The sequence below is a fragment of the Lepidochelys olivacea genome, assembly GCF_965140295.1.
Source record: "Lepidochelys olivacea isolate rLepOli2 genome assembly, chromosome: 1".
NCBI classification, from domain to species: domain Eukaryota; kingdom Metazoa; phylum Chordata; order Testudines; family Cheloniidae; genus Lepidochelys; species Lepidochelys olivacea.
In genome coordinates this window covers 217,105,285-217,118,133 of record NC_140411.1, presented here as the reverse complement: position 1 = coordinate 217,118,133, position 12,849 = coordinate 217,105,285, and the positions used below count along the sequence as shown (strand labels likewise).

The window sequence follows — 12,849 nt, the reverse complement described above, 5'->3', positions numbered from 1 at the left end:
GAGGGTCTTGGAAAGTGTGGGATGGACTAGGATCCCCACCCCTTGCTGGGCTTATAAAGCCATCAGCAACTGAGGTGGGAGAAAGGGAGTCAGGGAGGAGTGGAGGAACAGGCTCTTTCAGTGTGCAACTCTGAGCAAGGAATGTCCAAGGGCTATTAAAATCTCAGAGAACGTGCTGTCCCTTGGGTGATTATATCTCTGCATTTCCCTTGTTTCTGTGAACAAAGATGCTGCTGAAGTTTTTTCTGAGTGCCCTCGCTGTTCACCTAACAGCTGCATATGCTCCTGAACTGTAAGAAATACCATGTTCTTTACTAATGATATGTGTTTGCTGGGAATCCTTCATTTATTGAAGGGTTTGGAGGCACAGTTAGAAATACTGCTGCTGCCCCCACCTTTTATATCTGGAAGCCTAGGGTGAATTCTAACTTAGCTGGGATGATTTAATTGAGCTTGGTCCTGCTTTGAGCAGGGGGTGGGACTAGATGACCTCCCGAGGTCTATTCCAACCCTGATATTCTATGATTCTATGAAATGGGATGAGTGCTTCACATGTGAGCACAAAACACACTTTTTACACCTTGCTAAACTACCACAAAATTTAAAATGTATGAGCTTGTATGCATAGGAAAGGGAACAGTAATAGCCAGGTGTGGTGTGGTAGGTATGGGCTTCCAGGATTCATAACATGGAGGGGCTGCAGAGCAGGATTGAGGGGCATCGGCAGAGTTGTGTGGGAAGTCCAGGAATAGCAAAGTGGCTGTGAGGGATTGCTGGCAATTAGCAGAGCTGTCTGGGGTCCTATGTTATATCTGAACCTATAATGAAAAAGTCCTTTACTTCTCAATAACCATTGTCTGGCCTCAGCCAAACAGGTTGTTCCTTCCTGTCTGCCCCCTTGTCCCTTGAATTAATTTGTGGTGTTTGATTTCCATAGACAGTATGTCCTAATGGTGCCGTCAGTGCTGCAGAGTAGCTCTCCGGATCAGGCCTGCCTGCAGCTCCACAACCTCAAAGAGTCGGTGTCTGTGAGTGTCGTCCTGGAGTACAGTGGTTCCAACACCACTATTTTTGAGCAGCCTGTGAGAGGAAATTACTTCTTCCAGTGCATCAGATTCATGGTACAGACTTTAATTTACATTCTAATAAAGAAAGAAAAAGTAATCATGGAAAATGTGCACGATCAAACAAGTGATCTTACAGAGTTAGTGATGGGAGAGGAAAGGGTAAAGCAGAGGAGGGAGACTAAGGGAGAAATAAGAGCTGGAAGGAATGCGAAATGGAGAGGGGGAAAGGAGGCAGGGGAGAGCTGCACTGTGAGAGAAGAGAGGGATATGGGAAGAGAGAAGCAGTAAAGATCTGAGAAAGAGACAGAGGTGTGGGGTGAATCTATAGTACACTACATGCTGCAGGTAGACCGCTCCAGGAGAGAATGGTCTAAGCTGAACATTCTCCCCCTTATATTTTGCATCCCTCCCAGGCTCCTCATGCCACCTTTTCCCCCTTGGCTTTCATCACTTTCTCCGCCAAAGGCGCCACAGTCAGGCTGGCAGAGAGGAGGTCGGTGGCAATTCAGAATGTGGAGAGCGTCGTCTTTGTCCAGACAGACAAACCCATCTACAAGCCAGGACAGACAGGTGAATGTAGATACTGCTTTACTTAATGTCATTTCCTCTGGGAACCAATATCCAGAGCTAGAGTGAGAGAGCGAACTGCTCTGCAAAGTGCAAGTCAGAACAGACAATGTTGTGGATTTGGGCTGACTGCTCAGCACCTTACAGTAAAATCATTGCTAATGTCTGCAGCGGAGCTGAGGAAGCCACCCTCAGACACAGGACAGCATCTGGTGGGTGACTGTCAAAATCCCAACTCACTCCCCAGTCTTTATTCACTCCTTTTTCACAGTCACTGCCTTTGTCCCCTGCTCTCACTGCTGCTGCCTCGTTATGGCTCCCAGGCACTCGTAGCCATGAATAGATGGTTAGAGCACTTCCCAATGGCTTTCTAGCTATAGCTCCATATCTGTGACAATGGCTGGGCTTTCCAGCTTCAAGGACATGGCAAGCACCCAGTAGGAGAGGCTGTGAGGGAAGGTCCTTACACAGAATTACCTGCTGTGCAGACACTGGGGAATCACTTCTGAATCGGGCAAACTGCTCTAATCCGAAATGGCTGCTTCTTAATAACACTTGCACTTTTATGTGCTCAAAGCCCTGTGCAGACATTAACTAGATTAATGCTGACACACCCCTATGGGGGAGGTGGGCACATTTTACAGTGGAGAAATGGAGATGAAAAGGGGATTTGCCTAAAGCCACACAGGGAGTCAGTAACAAAACTCAGGTTATCTGGCTCCCAACCCAGTTCCTATTCCTTCGGACCACACTCCCTTTCCTTCAGTAGGCTAGACAAACCTCTAGAGAAAAGCATTCCCTGCTGCTAGGCCAGCTCAGGGAATTCAGTCCCATGGAAGGGTATACCGTGGAAAGTCTCTCGCATGAGAGGATGGAGCTGTAACCCTCTTCGCTGTGGGTACAGATCCTATCTGCGATTTACCTGTTCCTTTTTCAAAGGGGGAGTGCTGGAAAACCAGCTGAAGTGGGGCTATGGACCAAACTGGAGCTCAGAAGATAGAGGCGAGCTAACGTTGATCTCTTGCCCATGTCTTTTCAGTGCTGTTTCGAGTTGTCGCTCTCGATACCCATTTTAGGCCTGTTCAGGAGACGGTGAGTGTGACCAGAGACCGGAATTATCCAGGAGCCCCACCTGGATGGTAAATTGGTGGGTGTCACCTCATCAGCCCCAGTCCAACCTCTAAATACACACTTGTTTGGGACAGAATTGGAGCTGAATTTCTGCAGAAACCGAAGAAGAAATATTAGTTTGAACTGGAACCTTAACACTGCACGTACAAAGTCCGGCCCTTACATGCAGCAGCCACACAGAGCAGCACTAGCGTGTAGGCAGATGTGTGCCTGGCACAAGAGCCCTCCTGCTACTGCTGGGCAAGGGGCTTCAAGGAGAGTCTGTGCCTTGCAATGCGAGGTGATTTTTACTGCTCCAACAAGCAATTTCACTTGGCCCACTCCTACTGTTCCCATTTAGCATGTGTCGCCAGTGGCTACAGGCTCACTCGCCATCTGCAAGGGGAGAGAATCTAGATACTGCCAACAACAGACTATCTGTCTTGGGGATATGATACTTACTGCAACACATGGAGGGGTCCTGGCTGGCTTCTCAGCTGAGGAAAATAGGCTTCCTGCACCTTATTCTCACCCCATACCCGTGCAGGAGAGAGCAGGACTTTGCCCTGTTGAAAGGTACTAGATAATCTGAGAGTATGGATGGATGAGACCAATAGGATGCCTGATTCTGATCTTAGGTACAGCATTGTAACAGTAACTGTACTGCTCCTGGTTTGCACCAGTATGAGTGAGATCAGAATCTGTCCCAGTGTGTCTTATGCCCTCATCTCCTCTTTTTTTAAAAATATGTTATCTTCAGCATTTAGGGTCAAACCTTGTGGTCCTTACTCAGGTAAAATTCCTACTGAACTCAGTGAAAATCTTGCTTGAATACTCACTGTAGATTTGGGCCCTTAATATCTAAAATAGTTTTTAAAATTGTTATTTATTCAATGCTGAAACAACTATTATTGTTTCCTCAAACACTTACAATCTCTTTTCCTGGTCTCTCTTTCAGTATCCCTTGATCACCATTCAGGTAAGAGACTTGCTTTTTAAAATGTGTCACGTATAAAGGTGAAATCCTGAGTGTGTGTGTGATATACTTAACTGGCCACATTCTGCTCTCAGATCCACTAGTAGAAATGCACATGCATCTGACAAAGTGGGTATTCACCCACGAAAGCTTATGCTCCAGTATGTCTGTTAGTCTATAGGGTGCCAGAGAACTCTTTGCCGCTTTTACAGAACCAGACTAACACAGCTACCCCTCTGATACCAGTATTTCTATGGAATCCAGTGGAGCAAGTCCAGCTTTACAAGCAGAGTTCAGCCCAATAATACTTAAAATTGTCCTGTTCCTATGGTCTTTCTGTTGCCCCTCCTTCGTATCAAGAGTTCCAATTGCTTTGGTTTATAGTTTGCATAACTTGCCCTGCTGAAAAGCAAGGAACAACTGGAGATAGTGGATGCAATTACTAGCTGCTTTGGACCATGAAGTGTTTTAGACATTATATGTCATGTTGTGCTTTTGTTAATAAGTGAGAAAGTTTCAGTTCCCTTCCAAGCAGACGTGCCTGCAACATTTCACTTGTACTGTGAAGTGCAGCCATTAGTTGTTGCATACAGTGAAATTTAAACATTACAGAGTTTGACATTGGTCACTAACAAGCACAAGGCAATTGCTAGAAAGTCTTTCTTTTAACCAATGTAAAATGAAATATAACAAAAGGCTATGGGAGCCCAAATAAGGGGGATAGGGTTGTAGAGTGCCCTCCTGACCCTGTCTCTTCCCTCCTCCCCTCTCCTTCCAGTTGGGGAAAACTAGGACAATGGAGGGGCAGGGTGGGGGGGAAGGGTTTGTGTGTGTGATGAGATAGATTCCCCCTTTCTTCCCTCTCCCACCCCTTCTTCATAACAGCATGGAAAACTGCAACCTTCTGGAATATAGGGCAGGGTGGGAGAATGTAGGGTTTATCGATCAGTGAAACGGGATAGCAATACTTCCCTAATTCACAGGGATGTCTTGGTTAACAGGATGCAAACAAACAATATGCATTTTAATATAACCTAATGAAAGTGTATACTTCTAGGAACAAATACTGTAGGCCATACATACACAATAGGGGATTCTATCCTGGTAAGCAGTGATTCTGAAAAAGATTTGGGACTTGTGTTGGATAATCAACTGAACATGACCTCCCAGTGCAATGCGGTGGCCAGAAGAGCTAATGAGATCCTTGGATGTATAAACAGGGGAATCTGGAGTAGGAGTAGAGAGGTTGTTTTCCCTCTGTGTTTGGCATTGGTGAGACCGTTGCTGGAATACTGCGTCCAGTTCTGGTGCTCATAATTCAAGGAGAATGTTGATAAATTGGGGAGGGTTCAGAGAAGAGCCACAAGAGTGATTAAAGGATAGCCTCAGATAGCTCAATCTATTTAGCTTCAAGAGGAGAAGATTAAGGGGTGACTTCATGACAGTCTATAAGTAACTACATGGGAAATAGATATTTAACAATGGGCCCTTCAGTCAAAGGCATAACATGATCCAGCAGGCGGAACCTGAAGCTAGACAAATACTAGACACTAGAAATAAGGTGTAAATCTATAATGGTGAGAGTAATTAATCAATGGACCAATTTATGAAGTCTTGTGGTGGATGGTCCACAACTGACCATTGTTAAATCAAGTTTGGATGTTTGTCTAAAAAATATGCTCTAGGAATTATTTTGGGGACAATTTCTGGCCTGTGTTACACAGAAGTCAGGCTGGATGATCACAGTGGTCCCTTCTGGCCTTGGCATCTATAAATCTGTGAAACGGGCGGGGGGGGGAAGTGTGGGGAAAGTCAGGCTAAATTCAACATGCACCAAATTCATCAGGTGGAAAGAACTAGAAGACTTAGGGCTGGTCTACAGTAATGTAATGGTCTCAAGTTGCAGTGGGGGAGGTCTAGGTTGGATATTAGGAAAAACATTTTCACTAGGAGGGTGGTGAAACACTGGAATGCGTTACCGAGGGAGGTGGCGGAATCTCTCCTTCCTTAGAGGTTTTTAAGGTCTGGCTTGACAAAGCCCTGGCTGGGATGATTTAGTTGGGGATTGGTCCTGCTAGATGACCTCCTGAGATCCCTTCCAACCCTGATATTCTATACTGCTTAAGTTGACATAATTTATGTCGCTCAGGGGTGTGGAAAAAAGACACTTCCCCCACCCCTCCCCCGAGCAACGTAGGTTCTATTGAGCTAAGCGCTATCCACACCGGTGCCGTGTCAGCAGGAGATGCTCTCCCACTGACATAGCTTCTGCCTCTTGCAGAAGTGGAATAACTATGCTGCCGGGAGAGCGCTCTCCTGTTGACATAGAGTATCTTCACCAGCGCTGCTGTAGCATGCCATCTGCAGCATTGCAGCTGTGCTGTTGTAGCATTGTAGTGTACACTTGCCCTCTGATATTTACTATAGACAGCATACAACATTGATTAGTGTCCCATATAGGTATGACAACAGCTTATGTGCATGTGTTAGTAGCAAAACATTAAGGTCTGTGTCAGCAGGAGATGTCAGCTAGATGGGAGATCAATAACGCACCAGGTTTTCTTTAAGAAAAAGAAACTAGCTGTGTCTGTGCTTATCTTCCTGCTCCCTCTGTCCCCTAGGATCCTCAGGGCAACCGGATCTTCCAGTGGCTGAACGTGACAGCTCAGATGGCAATCGTCCAGCTCACGTTCCAGTTAATCAAAGAGCCAATCCTGGGCAACTACCAAATCATTGTGGAAAAGAAATCGGGATCTAGCACTCGTCACTCATTCTCTGTGGAGGAATATGGTAAACACCTGCTGGTGCTATTATTTGTACTAGGGGAAAAAATAGTTAGACCCAAATTGCAACACCCCCCCCATGCCCCGAAAAGTGTGTATTGTTATGTGTGGGTCTCCAGAATGGACCAAGTCTCTGCCCTGTCCTCAGCAGAATCTAGAGACCTGAGCTGGTGTCCAGACTCACCTCATCTGTGCAGTTTGGATCTTCAAGTAACTCAAGAATAAGACAAATTTGTTCTTGAGTTACCTGCAGACCCAAACTTCAGACTAAACTTCATCCTCAAGCATGGTTCTTCCTAAGGTTTGAACATAAGAATGGCCATACTGGGTCAGACCAAAGGTCCATCGAGCCCAGTATTCTGTCTGCTGACAGTGGCCAATGCCAGGTGCCTCAGAGGGAGTGAACCTAACAGGTAATGATCAAGTGATCTCTCTCCTGCCATCCATCTCCACCCTCTGACAAACAGAGGCTAGGGACACCATTCCTTACCCATGCTGGCTAATAGCCATTAAAGGACTAAACCTCCATGAATTTATCTAGTTCTCTTTTAAACCCTGTTATAGTCCTAGCCTTCACAACCTCCTCAGGCAAGGAGTTCCACAGGTTGACTGTGCACTGAGTGAAGAAGAACTTCCTTTTATTTGTTTTAAACCTGCTACTCATTAATTTCATTTTGTGGCCCCTTGTTCTTTTATTATGGGAACAAGTAAACAACTTTTTCCTTATTCATTTTCTCCACACCACTCATGATTTTATATACCTCTATCATATCCCCCTTAGTCTCCTCTTTTCCAAGCTGAAAAGTCCTCTCCTCTTCAATCTCTCCTCATATGGGACCCATTCCAAACCCCTAATCATTTTAGTTGCCCTTTTCTGAACCTTTTCTAATGCCAGTATATCTTTTTTTTGAGATGAGGGGACCACATCTGTATGCAGTATTCAAGATGTGGGCATACCATGGATTTATATAAGGGCAATAAGATATTCTCCATCTTATTCTCTATCCTTTTTTTAATGATTCCTAACATCCCATTTGCTTTTTTTGACTGCCGCTGCACGCTGTGTGGACGTCTTCAGAGAACTATCCACAATGACTCCAAGATCTTTCTCCTGATTAGTTGTAGCTAAATTAGCCCCCATCATATTGTATGTATAGTTGGGGTTATTTTTTCCAATGTGCATGACTTTACATTTATCCACATTAAATTTCATTTGCCATTTTGTTGCCCAATCTTTTAGTTTTGTGAGACCTTTTTGAAGTTCTTCACAGTCTTCTTTTGGTCTTGAGCAGTTTAGTATCATCTGCAAACTTTGCCACCTCACTGTTTACTCCTTTCTCCAGATCATTTATGAATAAGTTGAATAGGACTGGTCCTAGGACTGACCCTTGGGGAATACCACTAGTTACCCCACTCCATTCTGAAAATTTACCATTTATTCCTACCCTTTGTTCCCTGTCTTTTAACCAGTTCTCAATCCATGAAAGAATCTTCCCTCTTATCCCATGACAACTTAATTTATGTAAGAGCCTTTGGTGAGGGATGTTGTCAAAGGCTTTCTGGAAATCTAAGTACACTATGTCCACTGGATTCCCCTTGTCCACATGTTTGTTGACCCCTTCAGAGAACTCTAATAGATTAGTAAGACATGATCTCCTGTTACAGAAACCATGTTGACTTTTGCCCAACAATTTATGTTCTTCTATGTGTCTGACAATTTTATTCTTTACTATTGTTTCAACTAATTTGCCCGGTACTGACGTTAGACTTACCTAACAATTGCCAGGATCCCCTCTCGAGCTCTTCTTAAATATTGGTGTTACATTAGCTATCTTCCAGTCATTGGGTACAGTAGCTGTTTTAAAGGACAGGTTACAAACCATAGTTAATAGTTCCACAATTTCACATTTGAGTTCTTTCAGAACTCTTGGGTGAATGCCATTGGTCCTGGTGACTTGTTACTGTTTCTCAATTAATTCCAAAATCTCCTCTAGTGACAGTTCAATTTGTGACAACTCCTCAGATTTGTCACCTACAAAAGACGGCTCAGATTTGGGAATCTCCCTAACATCCTCAGCCGTGAAGACTGAAGCAAATAATTTGTTTAGTTTCTCCGTAATGACTTTATTGTCTTTAAGTGCTCCTTTTGTAACTTGATCGTCCAGGGGCCCCACTGGTTGTTTAGCAGGCTTCCGGCTTCTGATGTACTTAAAAAAAATGTTGTTAGCTAGCCAAAACCTCAAAAGCTAATGTTCCTCAAACTCCTTTTTGGCTTTTCTTATTACATTTTTACATTTAATTTGGCAGTGTTTATGCTCCTTTCTATTTACCTCACTAGGATTTGACTTCCACTTTTTAAAAGATGCCTTTTTATCTCTCACTGCATCTTTTACATGGTTGTTAAGCCACGGTGACTCTTTTTTAGTTCCTTTACTGTGTTTTTTAATTTGGGGTTATACATTGAAGTTGAGCCTCTATTATGGTGTCTTTGAAAAGTGTCCATGCAGCTTGCAGGGATTTCACTCTAGTCGCTGTACCTTTTAATTTCTGTTTAACTAACCTCCTCATTTTTGCATAGTTCCCCTTTCTGAAATTAAATGCCGCACTTTTGGGCTGTTGAGGTGTTCTTCCCACCACAGGAATGTTAAATGTTGTTATATTATGGTCACTATTTCCAAGCGGTCCTGTTAGAGTTACCTCTTGGACCAGATCCTGCGCTCCCCTCAGGACTAGATCGAGAGTTGCCTCTCCCCTGGTGGGTTCCTGTACTGGCTGCTCCAAGAAACGGTCATTTAAAGTATCGAGAAATTTTGTCCTGAGGTGACATGTCCCCAGTCAATATGGGGATAATTGAAATCCCCCACTATTATTAAGTTTTTTATTTTGATAGCCTCTCTAATCTCCCTTTTGCATTTCATCGTCACTATCACTGTGCTGGTCAGGTGGTCGGTAATCGATCCCAACTGTTATATTCTTATTAGAGCATGGAATTACTATCCATCAAGATTCTATGGAACATGTGGATTCATTTAAGGTTTTTATTTCATTTGATTCTACCTTTACTTTCACATATAGTGCCTCTTCCCCCTCCCCACTCCTATGCCCTCTTCTGTTCTTCCGATATATTTTGTACCCTGGAATGATTGTGTCCCATTGATTTGTCCTCACTCCACTAGGTTTCTGTGATGCTTATTATATCAATATCCTCCTTTAACACGAGGCACTCTACTTCACCCATCTTATTATTTAGACTTCTAGCATTTGTGTACAAGTCACTGTTTGTTTGGCTGTCCTTTTCTGATGTGTCAGATTCTTTATGTGAATGTTTCTCGTCTGATCTGGCCCATACTTTATCCTCTTTCATCCCCTCCCCCTGACTAAAACCGAGAGAATCTCTATCAATAGACTCTCTCCTCTAAGAGAAGTCTCTGTCCAATCCACGTGCGCCTCTGCAGCAATCGGCTTTCCCCCATCTCTTAGTTTAAAAACTGCTCTACAACCTTTTTAATGTCAAGTGCCAGCAGTCTGGATCCACTTTGGTTTAGGTGGAGCCCATCCTTCCTGTACAGACTCCCCCTATCCCAAAAGTTTTCCCGGTTCCTAATAAATGTAAACCCTTCCTCTCTACACCATCACTCATCCACACATTGAGACTCTGAAGCAACCTGGCCCTGCGTGTGGAACTGGTAGCATTGCTGAGAATGCTCCCATAGAGGTCCTGGATTTCAGCCTCTTTCCTAGCAGCCTAAATTTGGCCTCCAGGACGTCTCTCCTACCCTTCCCTATGTCATTGGTACCTACCTGTACCACGGCCACCGGCTTCTCCCCAGCACTACACATAAGACTATCTAGATGCCTTTGTCTCTAGGACCACGTCTTCTTAGTTCATTCTGGCCCAGAGGGACATTCTCAACCAAACTAGAGCCACCAGAAATTATCCTGGATTTTCATACAAGGTTTGAATGCCTAAGCCTGGGATGACTCAACAGAACATGCCCACACTCCTTTCTGCACAAGAACTTGTGGTCCAGTTACACTGCGAATTCCGGGGTGTTCTGCTCTGCCTTTTGGTTCAGCCCTCTCCAAAGACAAAGTCTGTTTGCAGAATCCAGAAATCCATCTAGATCCAGGGTTTGCATTTTGAACAACCCCAAGTCTGTGTTGTTAGGAGCTAAGGTTTTTGCATTGGGGAGGTCTCTCACAAGAGATACATTTAATGCACCATACTCAACCTGCCAAAGGTACTGACCCCAGTTTGCCAGCTCTTTGGGCCAAGACTGTAGCCCTGCATGAGTCCCTCTTTTGGACTGTTCATTCTGCACTCAGGAAGTGTGATTGCAGCCTGTGTAGACATATCTGAGCTAGCTAGATCAAAGCCTGCTTGTGTAACAGGAGCAGCGAAGCCATGGCAGTAGGGGCTGCAGCTGCTAGAGTATGGACCCAGGGTCTTAGATGGGTGTGGCTAACCCAGGCAACTCCCCCGCTACCTCTGCGCGGCTGAGGCTTCACTGCTATTGTTACTCTGGCTAGCTTTGATCTACACGGGCTGCATTCGCATCCCGTGACTGCAGCGTATGCTATATGTCTCTTGGTGTCTTTCAGCCACTGAACTCCGCTTGTCTTCTGTTTCTCCCCTTTTTTGTTCCCAGAGACCTTCTGACACTAGTTGCCTTCAATAAATGTGCCATCTGAGAACTAGAGAGAAGAAACAAATAGTAAAAAGCCAAAGAACAGAAGTTAAACATCTCCTCTAGGTGCAGGCTGCGGAAAAACGTCTCCTAGGCAGGTTATGAAACTTAAGTTACAAAGATTGGCACCAGGAACTAACCTTTATCCTAGCAGCATTCACTAGCTTCCTCAGCACACCGTGAGGAGTCTAAACGCTGCTTGTTTCATGGCTTGTCCTTCCTTAAGGAGCACCCCAGAGCAAATCATTACTTGTCTATGTCGGGTTTACTGATAACTAGTGGAACATTTTCACCATGATCCCCAAGTGTTAGATCATTTTCTTGGTCTCTTTCACCAACCCAATTCAGAGCACTCTAGTTCCTGCCTGCTGTGTGTTAGTAGTAACTAAACAATTGGGAGGGTCCATTTCTCGCCTAGGAGCTAATGTGCCTTTTTCCTCCCACACTAGTGCTACCAAAGTTTGAAGTTGTGGTCAATGCACCAAAAAGTGTCTCAGTCCTGAATCCTGATTTGACAGTGAAAGTTTGTGGTGTGTAAGTATCTGATACAGTGCTGCAGAGAGACTGGGGGCAGGGTGAGACCTTGCCAGAGAGACTGACAAAAAGGCAGACTCATCAGCATGGCGGGGGGATGGAGGTGAAGGAGGACAAAGCAATCAGGCCATTGACTTTGAGGATAGCGGCCTCCATTTATTTGTGTTCCTCTGACTTGTGGGTGGATGGGAATTTTATTGTTTGCACAGGTGTATGGTGGGTTGTACACATTATCTGCTTCCTTATGGGTCCCCTGAGATGGGCTCACCCCTGCCCAAAGGTTATTTTAGGAGTAGGATCTGCTAAGCCAGCCAGTAGCATGGAGTTAAAGTCCAGCAAGGGATTCAGCATCCAAGCGGGCCATGGGTCCCTGAGCTGATTCTATTCAATGTAGCTGAGAACAGTTGGGCTCAGTCCTTTAAAGGGGCTAAGTAACTCTTACACAAGGAGGTTATTACGTCAAATCTAAAGGTGAAATTCTGGCCTGGCCATCATCAAAGGGAGTGGGGGGGAGGTTGGATGGGTTAGGGGTCCTGGGGGGCCTGTCAGGGGGTGGGGGTGTGGATAGGCATCAGGGCAGTCAGGGGACAGGGATCAGGGTGGGTTCGATAGGGGGTGAGGTCCCAGGGGGGGTGGTTAGGGGTGAGGGGTCAGTCAGGGGAGAAGGAACAGGGGAGGTTGGATGAGTCAGGAGTTCTGAGGGGGGCAGTCGGGGCAGGAAGTGGGAGGGGGCGGATAGGGGGCAGGGGCCAGGCTGTTTGAGGAGGCACAGCCTTCCCAGCTGGCCGTCCATACCATTTCACAACCCCGATGTGGCACTTGGGCCAAAAAGTTTGCCCACTCCTGCTGTAAAACGATGTTTACTAATGTGGAGGATGCTAAACTAGTTTAGGGGGGACCCATAGGGCAGAGGTCTGGATCAGCATGGCCAGAGAAAGATCCTGGACCCCCAGTCCATGTCCCCCACACTCTGCAACATGCTGCTGAGTCTGCAAGTCAAATGGCAAGTAGCTTTTTGACAGCCAGCCATTTTCCTTTCTTGCTCTGGTTGTGGTCCTGGCTGGGTAGAGCCTGGCAAAATAGCTCCATCTGAACTTTTTCCTAGTAAAACATGCCAATTCAAA

The 12,849-nt window shown here is 45.3% G+C and overlaps 1 protein-coding gene across 1 annotated transcript in view; it reads left to right on the top strand.

Annotated features, from left to right (window-relative positions):
• Positions 1-227: 227 nt before the first annotated feature.
• The window catches only part of LOC311522357 (ovostatin-like), a gene marked incomplete at its 5' end in the record, with an annotated part of 57,092 nt that continues 44,470 nt past the window's right edge, over positions 228-12,849 (top strand). Inside the window, 7 exons of the mRNA XM_084631606.1 lie at positions 228-292; positions 938-1,121; positions 1,481-1,637; positions 2,674-2,726; positions 3,703-3,723; positions 6,342-6,510; positions 11,641-11,725. Of these exons, the coding sequence (XP_084487732.1) occupies positions 228-292; positions 938-1,121; positions 1,481-1,637; positions 2,674-2,726; positions 3,703-3,723; positions 6,342-6,510; positions 11,641-11,725 (734 nt within the window). The remainder of the gene's footprint in view (positions 293-937; positions 1,122-1,480; positions 1,638-2,673; positions 2,727-3,702; positions 3,724-6,341; positions 6,511-11,640; positions 11,726-12,849) is intronic.